The sequence below is a fragment of the Bos javanicus genome, chromosome 9, assembly GCF_032452875.1.
Source record: "Bos javanicus breed banteng chromosome 9, ARS-OSU_banteng_1.0, whole genome shotgun sequence".
Lineage (NCBI taxonomy): Eukaryota > Metazoa > Chordata > Mammalia > Artiodactyla > Bovidae > Bos > Bos javanicus.
The window spans coordinates 103,483,640-103,497,867 of record NC_083876.1 but is presented as its reverse complement, the minus strand read 5'-3'; the positions used below and the strand labels follow the sequence as shown (position 1 = coordinate 103,497,867).

Below are 14,228 nucleotides of genomic sequence, written 5' to 3'. Positions count from 1 at the left end.
AAACCAGCCCTGGTCACTGCATTCTTCTGCGTGCACAGTGCTGGCCTGTGCTTTTCTGTAGCTCCATCCTAGCTCCCTATGTGGTTGTCAGGGCTTTAGCACGTGGCCTGGACTCCCTCCAGCTTTGTCTTCTTGCTTTGTTCATACCAGCTGTTCCGTAAACGCGCTTTGCTTTCTCGGCTCCTCTTGCCAAATCCTTGTTACTGTCCTTATCCTTCAGTATTTAGCACATCTGTCGCCCCTCTGCCATGGAGTAGGGATGCCATGTGCATTGTTAATTAATCAATAGGGAAAAAATAGAAGGAAGAGGTAATCATTTGATTTGTGTGCCATTAGTGATACTCAGTCCATTCTAAAGGAGATCAGCCCTGGGTGTTCTTTGGAAGGAATGATGCTGAAGCTGAAACTCCAGTACTTTGGCCACCTCATGCGAAGAGTTGACTCATTGGAAAAGACTCTGATGCTGGGAGGGACTGGGGGCAGGAGGAGAAGGGGACGACAGAGGATGAGATGGCTGGATGACATCACTGACTTGATGGACATGAGTTTGAGTGAACTCCAGGAGTTGGTGATGGACAGGGAGGCCTGGCATGCTGTGATTCATGGGGTCGCAAAGAGTCAGACATGACTGAGTGACTGAACTGAACTGAACTTAGTAATACTGAGTAACAGTGAAATACTTAACCCAAGAGAGTAATTTAATGGTACATGAACAGTAATTTTAATAGTAATAGAAGTATAAATGAATATATGAAATACATGTTTAAAGAACTCAATCCATTTAATTTCTTAGGATTGAGGTTATGTTACATTCTTTTTTATTAAAAAATGTTTTGTATAATCTATGGTCTTTTTGTTTTTTGTTACTCTCTTCAGCTGATGATCCTAAAAGGACACCGTCAGCCCATCACTGCCGTGACATTTGGAAGCAGAGAGAGCCCGCTTCTGGTCTGTTCTGCATCGCTAGATTGTGTCCTGGTGTGGAGCCTGGATGAGTGCAGACAGGAAGAGCTACAAGGTGACGGGGCTTTAAACACATTGAAATGCACAAAGGGAACGACTCGTTCTAAATGCACTTGGTGACACAGGGTGTTTTGGGATCATTTTTGATGCCTTTAACCTTGAAACTTGGTGTCTAAGCTGGATGTTCTGTGGGAAGTAGACCGGGCCCCTCAGAACTGCTGACCTTGGCTGACACCATAGGCTCATTAATTTTCATCTGAAGACTGTCTGTTTCTGAAATTGGTGATTTTTGTGGAACTCTGAAAACAGCTTGACAAGTTGAAATATTCTTCGCTTACTGAGACAGTAGTGAATCTACAGCTCAGTGTGGGAGGCAGACTGGAACAGGTGAGCCAGCAGACAGTGGTGGGCAGTGAGCAGGGAAAGGAACCTCAGTGTGGGCAGGGAATGCGGCAGCACCTGCTCAGTGCTGCGGCTTCTGCAGGGCGGGCCTTGAGCTGGAGGAGGAGGGTCACAGCAGGAGCCGCTGATTGAAGAGCTGAGAACCAGCCCAGTGTGGTTGGAGCTCAGTGATGTTAGGAGAGTTTTATCAGGTGAAGTCAAAGAGTTGGGTGGGTCACATAACTAGAACAAATAATTTAAAAATTTGTATGGAAACATGAGCGATACGGAGAAAACCTTGAGAACTAAGGATGGAGCTGGAGGAAGTCAGGCTCCTGACTTCAGACTATGCTGCAGAGCTGCAGTCTCCCAAGCAGTGTGGTGCTAGTGCTGAAGCAGATGCCTCGATCGGTGGAACAAATGGGGAGCTGGCTTATTTGTTTTGCTTACTGGCATCTAAATGCCTCCTACCTGTCCACCCTGTAAGGTTTCCTTGGAGGCGGGGTTTCTCTGTCAGGTTCCTGGATGTGTCCTAGGCCTGAGGGTGCCTGGGGAGGGACGAGCACTTGCTGAGTGTGTCGAGGCAGATCTGTGTGGGGGCCCCCAGGACGGAGCAGCAGTAGGGTGGGTGCACGTTTTCCTTCCTGTGGGCTCTCGTCTTGACAAGTGGCTTCAGTCTCTGGGCCAGACTGTGGTGGGCACTGAGCCTTTGCTGCCCAGGGGCGGGCTGGCCCAGTGACCTCACTCGAAGGTGAGGCTGCAGGCTGGCTTGCAGCATCACTGTGGGGCTTGCAGGCCGGCCTGACACCTCGTCCTCCTGGCGGTGGAGGGGCTCTGGACTGGAACTGAGGCTCAGGTGGGCACAGCTTCCCTTCTGCCTGCTTGACACAGGCCATGGCTGGTCAATGGCTGGGTCTGGAGCCAGGGTGGCCGCAGGGAGGAGGCGGGAGGGTTGGGACCCATAACTCGCCCAGGGTGTGTACGTGGGTGGTTCCCCAAGACACGTTATCCTTCCTGACGTGGAGTCACTTCCCTGTGGCCAATCCCTGGGTTCCATGTATTTCCAGAAGAACTTTCCAATGTTTTTAATTCTCTTGAAGAGCCAAAATCAGACCAAACCTCACACTCTTCTGCACACAGTTCTATAGCAGAGGATTTTGCTGTCAGCATTTCCCAGAGGTCATCATGGGCGTTGCTGAGTGGCCTTGGCAGGCCGACACTGATGACCAAACTCCCTGCAGGGCGACTTCCTCGGGGGACTGTTCTCGGCACCCTCTTGGGAAGGGTGCTGTGTCTGAGGCTTAGTCCCGACGATCGAGTGGTGGCAGTGTGTGCGGGGAGCAGAGTACTGATGCTGGACCTTGAGGTGAGGTCCCCTGGGCCACGGGCCCCAGATGTGGGCCCCTCCCACCTCTTCTTGGCAGAGCGTCTCGCTGGGCCTGCTTCTGTGAGGGTGTTGGCCGGGGACTCCCCGGGACTCCCTGTTGGCTGGGCGTCTGAGTTTTAGCTTCCAGGTTTATATGCAGGAAGTTTCACATGTGGGCGAGGGGATTATGTAGAAACTATTTTCTGTGAGATTCATATAGCTTCTTAATAACGATAATGACCAGGGCACTCCGTGCCTGGCCTTCCTTCACCAATCCCCAGAGCCGGTCCCCGCTGGCTGAGCTGGATGGCCACCACGGCCCAGTGACTGCGGCCGAGTTTTGTGCTTGGCAGACACACATCCTCATCTCGGCATCCGAGGACAGAAGCTTCAAGGTATGGGGCGGGCGTCAGAACGTTGGGGCGTGTGAACGCTTTGCGCTCTGCTTCTGGTTCCTGGCCGCTGCCAGACGTGAAATGTCCGAGGGACAACTGCCCTCAACCTGAGTCTGACGTTTTGGCCGGTCACCAGGCGAGTGTGGGGAGCCGGTGCCCACAGCACCATCTGCTGACTCCAGGGGGCAGAGTCTGGTGGGGACCCTCCTCCTGGAACGGGGGCCTTGCAGGGACTGGCACCTTAACTCACCTCCATGGTGTTCCCTGAGGCCGCTTTCCAATAGCAGAAGATTCAGTCAGAACTCAGTTGGACTTGAGAGGCTGCTGCTGTTGCTGCTTTGATTCAGTCGTGTCCGGCTCTGTGCGGCCCCATAGACGGCAGCCCACCAGGCTCCCCCGTCCCTGGGATTCTCTAGGAAAGAACACTGGAGTGGGTTGCCATTTCCTTCTCCAATGCATGAAAGTGAAAAGTGAAAGTGAAGTCACTCAGTCGTGTCTGACCCTCAGTGACCCCATGGACTGCAGCCTTCCAGGCTCCTCCGCCCATGGGATTTTCCAGGCAAGAGTACTGGAGTGGGGTGCCATTGCCTTCTCCGGGGCTTGAGAGGAGAGTAACTCAAAATGCAGGCTCAGGCCTCATCCACCTCGCAGTCAGTTCATCGTGGTCATTAGCTGGCTGAGATGTGAGGACGTCGTATGTTGTAACTGAAGGAAATGGAGGGTAGGTAGCAGGTGTCTGCAGACAGAGAGAGGAGGGAGTCTGTAAATACTTCCCTCGTTGCCTTGAAGTTCCTGCCACCTACTTGACAGAGGTCCCCTCCCCGCTCTGAGGCAGCAGTCGGGACTGGAACCCCAGCTCCCCGCTCACCAGGGGAACCCCGGCTCCCTGCTGTGGAGGGCTGGCTGTGCTGAGCCCTGCTTCTCTGTGAGGTGAGGTGCTGGCGTCCTCGCCTGCAGGGTGTGTGAGGGTTGGAGCTGCTGTTTGCAGAAGAGGGGTGTGAGCCCATCTCCACGTAACTGGTCCTTTCCAATCTTCCGACCCCATCTCGAGATGTTGCTGAAGTGCTGGTAATGTTCCCAACCTTGTCTTGTCTGCGTCTTCCAAACCCATAGGTTGATGTTTCTGGAAGTGTTTATTTCCTGTATGTTCTGATGTCTTCTACTGTGTTTCTATAGTTTTGTTACTTATGTCCTTATTATTTTCTGCTTTAGATAACCATTCACATAAATTAATTGGTAGCTGGGTAGAATATTCGTTCAAGCTGTAGCAACAATGGCAATGCTTGTGCTTCTTCTAAAGAAATGTGTGTCTGTCCAAAGGTTTGGGACCATCGTATGGGGTCGCTGATATACAGCTCATCAGTGTTAACAGGTAACTTGGGGCATGATTCCCGTGAGCAGGCTGTGCACACAGTTCATCCTAGTTCACATGTTAATCTTTAAGTCAGGGCTGCCCCGTCCATCGGTCTCAGTGTCACTCATGGAGAGTGTTTCATGCTTGTCTACTATCTCTCCACATGTTGAAAGAGTTCACATAACAGTTAATCCTTCTGAAACTTTTAACTTAAAATTAAGTAGATGCTTGGAGTCAGAGCCTCTTGTGTCTCAGAAAATTGGGAAATCATGTTGGCGGCCCTAAGAAAAGTGCTGTCCGCCTCCGCTGCTGCCTGGAAGCAAGGCCCAGCGCTGCGGCCTCTGCCGACAGAGCCAGCGGACGCGGCTAGGAGTGAGGGGCCGGCCTGGGTGGGCCGTGTACCGCTCCTGAGCCCTTTTGGGTGCCCGGGCGCTTTCCCCACACTCTCCCTGGTGCCGGTGACCCCAGAGTGTGATCACACGGGTGGGCTTGGTGCTGAGCAGGACCGGCAGGCATCCGAGCTAAGGACCCTGTGCTCCCTTCCACAGCCGCGCCCCTCCTGAGTCTCCTTGTGGACCCACGGAGTCAGCAGCTGGTGGCTGGCTGCACGGACGGCCAGGTGAGAGCCTCTGTGCAACTCCAGCTTTCAGACGTTACTGTGACGGGTGAACGTGTGCGCAAAGGCGTCTGTTTCAAGGCTGCTTTTATCCTTGGCTGAGGCCAGACCTGCTGGTGCCTGGTGGCCTGGCTGCAGGAAACGCGACCTTCTGTAAAGGCTGGTACAGCCCTTAGTGTCAGCGTTATACCTTTTGAGAGGTCTGAAGGTACTTGGTCTTTTTTAAAACTTAGTTTTTAGGTGAACAATTGAAGTTTGCTTTGCAAGCTATGGATACTGTTCTCTTTTTAAAAGTGGCTGTTGGACTTCCCTGGTGGCTCAGTGGTAAAGAGTCTGCCTGCCAAGGCAGGGGACACAGGTTTGATCCCTGATCTGGGAAGATCCCACATGCCACGGAGCAACTAAGCCCATGAGTCACAACTACTGAGCCTGTGCTCTGGAGCTCGGGAGTCGTGACTGGTGAGCCCGCGGGGACAGCCGCTGACGCCTGTGTACCTCGAGACTGTGCTTCGAAGCAGAAGAAGCCACTGCAGCGAGAACCCCGTGCACCATAGCTGGAGAGCAGCCCCTGTTCTCTGCAACTGGAGAACAGCCCACGCGGCACTGAAGACCCAGCGCGGCCAAAGCAGATAAACATTGTAAAGAGAGTGGATGTTGGCGTGATTCGGGGGGATGCCGTGTTAGGCCGTCACCCAGCCTTCCTCCTGTGAGCCTCTGCTTTCACCCTGAGCTCTGCTGGCGCTCCATCCCCAGATGCGGGGGCTCCCCGCCAGGAACGAGTTACCACGACCCCAGCAGGGTCCTGCCTTGACCTGGTCTGGCACCATCTGCCTGGAGGCAGTTAGGGGCTGAGCCCATGAGCCTGCATCCTCTCCACCCCGTGCCAGTCCCAGGGAGTGGGTCTCCAGGTCACCCACCTCTTCTGTCTGACTTAGCTGCAAATTGGAGGTTCCCACAACCGCTTCCTCCCTCCATCTGTTAACACAGGTGAGCAGCCAGATGAAGAGCTGCGGGGGTGAGGTTGGGAGGGCCTTAGCACAGCAGCTTCTGTTCCCAGGACGTGGGAGGGGGCTCCACTCCCCAGGGAGGTGTTTTCACCTGCCTGGAGCTCCTGAACCCACACTTTGGGGATTTTTATGGAGGCCTCATTGCTTAGGCACCGTTGATTTGATCCTTGGCTGTGAGTGATGGAAGGCCATCTAGCCCCCCTCTCCAGAGGTCAGGGGTTGTTTCCCTGCAACCAGCCCCCATCCTTAAGAAAACTGAGGGTCCCAGAGGTCAGGCCAGCAACCTGCCAGCGGCACTGGGTCCCTCCACGAGCAGGAACCCCCGGGTTCCAGGAGCTCTGCACCTGGGCTGGGCCAGGTCCAAGGCCAAACGTCAGCTTCTTGTTACATTACTGCATCAGCTGAGATAGTTGCTTCCTTTCTGACAAAGCTGACCGCTACAGGGAAAGAGCAAAATTAGCCAAGATGGCGGTGGTCAGGCTCTCAAACCCCACGTGTTGTACATATGATTATGTAACAGCCGAGCTCACTTGCAGCAGTGTGCACGCGCGTCACCAAGAACCTGCTCGGCCGTGGGCCACTCCTGTCGGGTAAGCACATGTAAGTTCCATCTGGAAAGCCTTGAGGCTGCGTTACGGCCGCCACACCAGCCCGGAGAGAACAAACACGTTTACAGTTCCTGTGACGCCTTGAGAATTCTTCCAGAGAGCTTGCACCTTGCCTACCGTGGGTTCAGTGAACAGTGAGATACAGCAAGACAGCTGCCATCACCTGTTCGAGCTGTCTCCAGGGATGTGTCGGCTGTACTCACGATGCTGTGTTGGAGAGGCCGGCATGCAGTGCTGGGTGCAGGAGCACACCTGCTCTCGGTCCATGCTGTGCATAAGACATGTGACCTCGGGGTCATGCCATGCACTTCTGTGCCCGTAGGGGGGTGCCTCCCGGGTCGGGGATGGGGAGGGTATTGGAGGTCACAAGGGAAGAGCTAGGGGCCTCTGAAGGGCCATCTCTCATCCTGTCAGCTCCCTGCTCAGTCTTTTCACTGACCGCCTGCTCTTCATGGTCATATCTGGTGAGAGTCCCATGTCTAGACATGTTCCTGTGTGTCTAGACGTGTTCCCGCTTGTCTAGATGTGTTCCTGCCTGTCTAGATGTGTTCACGCCTGTCTAGACATGTTCCAGCCTGGCTAGACGTGTTTTGCTTTTCCAGCTCTGGATCTTCAGTTTGGTTGAAGGGCACCATTACCGCTGTGTGACGCATGTTGACCTGAGGAAAAAGAGAGAGAGTTTCTCCACTAGGAGGGCAGAGTCCAAGCCAGGTACGTGGCCAGGTGATGCCCTGCAGACCCTGCCATGGAAGTCAAAGCCCCTGTGAACAGGGGTGGGGGAGAGGGGAAGCCGGGGACCTGGAACCAGGCAGGACATGGGGGGCAGATGGTGTGGGGGTGGTGGGGGCTCATCTTACTGCCCAGAGGGTCCTGTCCCTCCCCCACCCAGCGCTTCCTGGCTTCCACGGGTGGTGTCGCAGCAGGGCCACCCAGGAGTCCGGGGCTTCTCAGCTGAGTCTGCTTGGCTGGCCCGGCCCCTCCTTCTGCTTGTCACCCTCCACCCGTCCCCGTGGTCAAGTACTTGAATGTCTGCCACCACCCCGGGAGGAGCCGACGTTTTTACTGTTTATTGGGCTGCAGGCTGTCTGTCGTGGGCACCCATCTGCTCGTTTCCATGCTGCACGACACGTGTCTCTGCTCTGCTCCCCTTCTCGTTTATCACTGTTGTGTTCTTTCTTTAGTGTGTGAGACACATATAACATATGTATTAGTAAATGGCTTTAAGCTATTTCTTCTTAAAGTGGGTCAGAAATTGCCCTTATCTAGTGGATCTTAGGCTTCCCCTGGTGGCTCAGATGATAAAGAATCTGCCTGCAATGCAGGAGACCCAGGTTCGAGTCCTGGGTTGGGAAGGTCCCCTGGAGAAGGGAGTGGCAACCCACTCCAGTATTCTTGCCTGGATAATCCCATGGACCAAGGAGCCTGGTGGGCTACCGTCCTTGGGGTTGAAAAGAGTCAGATACGACTGAGCGACGAACACACACGGTGGATCCTGAGCCCGCTTTCAGAACCCACAGTTAGTTTTAAGCCATTTCCTCCCACCCCCTTTCTGCAGGTCTGTCCTCGAAACTCCATCTCCCTCCCTTGCAGGCTCATGACACAGGGTCTGAGTTGTATTTCCAGCCTTGTGCTTTATAATGTACAAGACCAAGGGTTTTTCTTGACTCGGTCTGAGTTACTCCAACAACATGCATCTCCTACAGTGCCCCGTGGGGTCAGCTGGTAGCCTTCACCATGACCAGTCATTTTAATGTCACATCTCAGATTGTCAGTAATTCTGTCCATAGAAGGTGGTCAGCCTCCGTCCACGAAGGCCCCAGAAACGGGAGAAGAGACTGAAGTGGCCCTTCCTGTCCTGAGCCTGGCAGCCTGTGGCTGTGCATTGTGAGTACTGTGAGTTCCACCAAGCCCTTCTGGAGAAAGCCTCCCAGATTAGGTTCATTTTTTCTAGAACGATTAAAATAAAACCAAACTATTTTTGTCTGTATGAGTAATAATAACTGTAAGTGTTCTTAGAGTTGCATATTTTAAGCCTTAAGGTTGATAATCTTGATCAGTTATTTTTAACTATATTTAATAAAGGAAATGAGATTATTTTTAATTTACTTCACCCATTGAGGCTGATCTTGACTTCTGTAATAGGGGAGAGGGTGACATTATCATAACTCATCCTAAACTTCTGCCATCTGTGCCATATTTCATACCTTTAAGTTTGACCCCAAATGAATTTTAGTTATTTCTTGTTTTATAGAAGTATTTTAAATATTTGGCAATGACAGGGAGCCACTGTTTTACTCTGACTAAGCAAATACATCATGATTTCATTCCCCTTGGCTCCACACAGACTGCAGAGAGCTCTGGCGTTGACTAAGGCCTGCCTTTGGTCCTGCTGGGGTGGGAGCCCTGAGGAGGTGGCTGGTGCAGTTGCAGCCCTGCTGTGCTTACCCGTCAGGCAGCTGTGTCTGCTCAGGGCCCCTGCCTGGCCTGGACTTGAGCTGACTAGGGGGTCTGAGGCCTTGGGTCCCCACCTTTGCTCAGGGAGAGTGACCCTATTTCTGCTCAGGCCCACGTGGTCTCCCTGGGGCTGGTGTTGGAGGCTGAGCACCCATGAGCAGCCCAGGGAGTGGGGGCTGTTGGAGGCCCAGTGGCCGAGGTGTGCTGCTCTCAGGTGTGCCTGAGGAAGCTGCTCTGAGTCCAGGTCTGCGAAGCCAGAGGAGGCTGGCCAGTCAGTTTACAGCCTGGGTCTAGTTTGTACATCAGAAAACAAAGACGCAGCGGCAGATCCGTCCATCCTGGTGTGAACGCGCTGTCAGTCAGTCTCCACCTCGTCAGCTCTGCTCAGCAGGGTCTTCAGGCACAGCCATGGCACAGGTGTGGGGCTCTGGCAGGGATGCCCACCTGTGTGGGGGTCTCTCGGAGGCCACAGGTGCCTCCCTCTGGTGACCTTAGAGGAGAGGAAAGCCTCAGGTCACAGTTGAGTCAGGCCCAGCTTGTGGCCCTCTGAGTTCTGCCTTCCCTGGACAGTGAAAGGTTGTTGCTGAACAAAAAGACGCTGGGATTCTTGGCCTCCAGAGGAGAAGAATTCAATCCGGGGCCAGAGACGAGGCTTGATCGCTCAGAGCTTTTGTGTAATAAAGTTTTATTAAAGTATAAAGGAGACAGAGAAAGCTTCTGAAATAGGCATCAGAAGGGGGCAGAAAGAGTACCCCCCTGCTAGTCTTCAGCTGGATGTTATATAGTCACTAGCAGTCTGTCAATGAAAGAAAGGAATGTCTTAAAACTCAGAATGGCACCAGGCCCCTCACCCATAAGATGTATTTTGGGATAATCTTGGCATCATATGATTCATCCCAGGGGCCATAAAACAACTGACATGAATCTTGTAGAAGGGAAGATCACCATACAAGTAGTTTCGTTTACATAGATTAGGGGAACAATATCTGAGTATAACATACTGGTTTGTCAAGTCGATTCTGAGCCATTAGGTGGAACCAACTTGAAGACAGAGTCTGGGGTAAATGCATAGCACATTAACATAGCTTAAGACAAACATTTCCATAAGAAAAATGCATTGGTTAACTCAAGGTTTGAGAATACTTAACTTCAGGTGAAACCAGGTGTTATTATGACAACACAGTATTTTAAGAGAAACCTCCTTTTACATTTGTATAGAGAAGGAAAAAATATCGCTAGTTTGTTTCCTCCTGCTGCTTAAGAGAGAGAGAAATGTCTGATACTTGCAGCCTATTTCCTCCATTTGGAGACCCCTGGCCTTCCTGCCTGTTACCCTCTCAACAGTAGGGCCTTGGAAACCCGCCCCGGGGGACATGCTAGAGGTCGTCCGAGATGGGGCCGGCACCCAAGACTCGGGCAGGGGACCCTCAGGTTCCCCGAGGCCCGGGGTCCCTGCCGCCCTGGCTGAGGGGGACGGTCAGCACACGCTTTTCTCTCTTCCTTTTGGAATCAGCCTCTCTGAGACTGCCCGCTGCTTGTGGATTGGAAGCTCCACCGGTTTGCTCATATTTAACTTGTCAAGCTTTGAACTGGAGGCTGTTTTACATTACAAGGGTAAGATCTACCTTCAGAGAATCTTTGATACAGATAGTATGTAACTTGAACGTTTTCCTTTGTCTGACATTCGGGGGGTCACGGTGGGTGCCCGTCACTGACCCCCAGGGACCAGGCTCCTGGTCAACTGCACCACGCTGGCTGTCCTGGAACCCCCGAGCCCCTGCTACACCCCATCACCCATTGTCCTCTGTCTCCCCCTCCTCCTGGGGCCCAGCCATGTCCGGGACCTGCAGTTGGCCCTGTGTCCCCACCACAGCCTTGCTGCGGTGCCTGGTCACCATCGCAGCTGTGGGGCTGAGTGACAGACTCCTCGCCCGTCCTGGCATCTGCACGCCTGCAGGCTCGGTCCCCACCGGCCCCTGAGCTGCGGGGAGACGACGGACTGCTGCCCGCTGCCCCACGTGCACACGGCCTGGCCCTCGCCCCACTCCCCAAGGGCTCCGGCGTCCTGGTCCGGGCCCTCCTCCTGGGGAGCTGCCTCCCTGTCGTCTGTCTAAACAGGTAGCCTCTGCTGGCCCCGGCGCCCGTGCCTGCCTCCTCTTGGTTGGTTTTCTGTCCGTTAAGGTCTCACGCCATGTGCCCGGCCTGGCTCGGTGTCCTCACAGGGACGCTGCGCCTACTGCACTCTTGCGGCCACGTGTGGAGCTTGGTCTGCAGGCTCACGCCAGGGCACCTCTGCACGGGCAGCGGCCTGTGTGCTCTGTCCTCACCGCCCCGGCCCCGGCCCGTGTGCAGGCAGCATCTCATGGCCTTATGTGTGGCCTGTTTTCTCTTTGCCGGGAATGAAGACTTCCAGAGCCTCAGCATTCAGGTTGCTGGATCGTGCGCCGTGGCGAGCAGAACCGGTGGTGGTGAGGTGAGTCGTGAGCCATACCCTGAGCAAGGCCGGGGCGGTGCGCCCACCCACTGCGGTTTATCCTCCCTTCTTCCGACGTGCTCTCCCGGCTGCTCACCGCGTGAGGTTGTGTGTGAAGGTTCAGGGGTCACATGCGTCTGCACAGGGCACCCATTAGCACAACTAAAGTGCCCACAACCATGACCGATTCTCTGAACCCGTCCGCGCAGGCCCTCTGCTTGCTCACGTCCATGTTTGGGAACGAGACCGCGCTGGTGGAGGCGGACCCTGCTGCTCTGCTGCGGTCTCAGCAGCGCCCCCACCCGGGACCGGACCTGTCGGTGCTGCCCAGGTGCGGAGCCGTGCGAAACCGTCTTTACGATGCACGTTTCCCTGAAACAACTCCATCACGCATGTTTGCTCTCACAGACCAGGGTTGTGTTTCTCTTTCAGCTCCTGTGTGTTACCGACTTCTCCGCTGTACTTGGGACTTAAGGAAAAAAGAACCAAGCAGGCTACTCAGAAACAATCTGGTGAGTATAACGTAGTCTGAAACGCAGGATGTGGGGCAGCTCCTTCTCTGAGTCACGTTTGTTCAGCTTCACTCTGTCGGTTTGCGGATTCACGTTCATCGAGGTGAAAATTCAATGCTTTCTTCTTCCTTTGTTCCTTCCTTTCTCTGCCTCTCATGTGTTCTGACATAGTTTTTGTGGTGGGGAATATGTTGGGCGTTTCTTCATGACTTGGGTATAATTCGTAGGAATTCAAAACATGAGAAATACTGGCAGTGGTTTCTCTGGGTTGATTTCCTTTATGTTAACTAGTTTGATCTATTTGGAGTCCAAGGGACTCTCAAGAGTCTTCTCCTACACCACAGTTCAAAAGCATCAATTCTTTGGCACTCAGCCTTCTTTATGGTCCAAGTCCCAGATCTGTACATGACTACTGGAAAAACTATAGCTTTGACTATATGGACCTTTGTTGGCAAAGTGGTATCTCTGATTTTTAATATGCTGTCTAGGTTGGTCATAGCTTTTGTTTCAAGGAGCAGGCATCTTTTAATTTCATGGCTGCAGTCACCATCTGCAGTGATTTTGGAGCCCAAGAAAACAAAGTCTGTCACCGTGCTATTCAGTAGGTGCTTGTTGTTTATCTATTTTAGGGACTTCCCCGGTGGCTCAGACGGTAAAGAGTCCACCTGCAATGCAGGTGCTGCTAAGTCGCTTCAGTCGTGTCCGACTCTGTGCGACCCCATAGACGGCAGCCCACCAGGCTCCCCTGTCCCTGGGATTCTCCAGGAAAGAACACTGGAGTGTGTTGCCATTTCCTTCTTCAATGCATGAAAGTGAAAAGTGGAAGGGAAGTCGCTCCGTCATGTCTGACTCTTAGCGACCCCTTGGACTGTATGGGGTCCATGGGATTTTCCAGGCAAGAGTACTGGAGTGGGGTGCCATTGCTTTCTCCAGCAATGCAGGTGACCCGGGTTCAATTCCTGGGTTAGGAAGATCCCCTGGAGAAGGGAGTGGCTACCCACTCCAGTGTTCTTGCTTGAAGAATTCCATGGACAGAGGAGCCTGGTGGGCTGCAGTCCATGGGGTCAAAAAGAGTCGGACACGACTGAGTGACTAACACTTTCCCTTTATATCTATTTTAAATATGGCAGTGTACATCTCTTCACTTATTTCTTGTGTGTACTTTTTACTGTAGTAAAATATAAATTACATAAAATTTACCATATTAATCATACTTGTGTGTACGGTTCAGTGGCAGTAAGTAACTCTATAACTTTGGGCAACATAAAAAGTCTTTTTGAATCATTTTCTTCAATAATACCCCAAATAATGTTATGTTATGTATAGATTGCTTTTAACATTCTTTGTGAAATACTTGTGGACTAACAAATATTAATTAAAATTGCTAATAGTTGGAACAATACTAGGTTGTTCAGAGAGTATTCCAAAATCCTAACTATGTTTCCACTCGAGGCAGAGTACTTGCAGGGTGAACTCTGTTAAAAGCAGTGCCGTCCCTCATACCCTAGGTCACCTGGTTTTGTCAGCTGCACGGAGGACCACGTTCCCCAGCGTCAGCTGATAGCAGACCTCTGTGTGGAGACCTGCTGTGAAACGAGACTTGGGACTGTCTTTCTTTTTTTAACCAAATTCATTTACATTTTGTTCTTAGATATGTTTTACTTAGATCGCCCCTTAAAATGGAATTTAAGACTTTTTTATTTTATTTTAAATTTATTTTTAGTTGAAGTATTAGTTGATTTATAATGTACGAATCCCTGCTGTACAGCAGAGTGACTCAGTTTTACACACACACACACACATATATTTATATATCTATATATTTCTTTAAAAAATATTCTTTTCTATTATGGTTTATCCCAGGAGATTGGATGTAGTTGTTCCTTGTGCTATTCAGTAGGACCATGTTGTTTACCCGTTCTAAATGTTACGTGTGTGTGTGTGTGTTAGTCACTCAGTCTTGTCCTAGTCTTTGCTGTTGCATGGACTGTAGCCCACCAGGCTCCTCTGTCCATGGAATTCTCCAGGCAAGAATACTGGAGTGGGTTGTCATTCCCTTCTCCAGGGAATCTTTCCAACTTCGGGATCAAATCCAAGTC

The 14,228-nt window shown here is 52.2% G+C and overlaps 1 protein-coding gene across 9 annotated transcripts in view; it reads left to right on the top strand.

Moving 5' to 3' along the window:
- The window catches only part of WDR27 (WD repeat domain 27), a 197,384-nt gene that overhangs the window by 11,880 nt on the left and 171,276 nt on the right, over positions 1-14,228 (top strand). For all 9 annotated transcript variants that reach the window (XM_061428595.1, XM_061428593.1, XM_061428597.1 and 6 more), the window contains exons 3-13: positions 877-1,018; positions 2,586-2,710; positions 2,992-3,105; positions 4,426-4,477; positions 5,008-5,078; positions 7,293-7,401; positions 8,478-8,574; positions 10,658-10,758; positions 11,550-11,617; positions 11,827-11,948; positions 12,050-12,129. In XM_061428595.1, the coding sequence (XP_061284579.1) occupies positions 877-1,018; positions 2,586-2,710; positions 2,992-3,105; positions 4,426-4,477; positions 5,008-5,078; positions 7,293-7,401; positions 8,478-8,574; positions 10,658-10,758; positions 11,550-11,617; positions 11,827-11,948; positions 12,050-12,129 (1,081 nt within the window). The remainder of the gene's footprint in view (positions 1-876; positions 1,019-2,585; positions 2,711-2,991; positions 3,106-4,425; positions 4,478-5,007; positions 5,079-7,292; positions 7,402-8,477; positions 8,575-10,657; positions 10,759-11,549; positions 11,618-11,826; positions 11,949-12,049; positions 12,130-14,228) is intronic.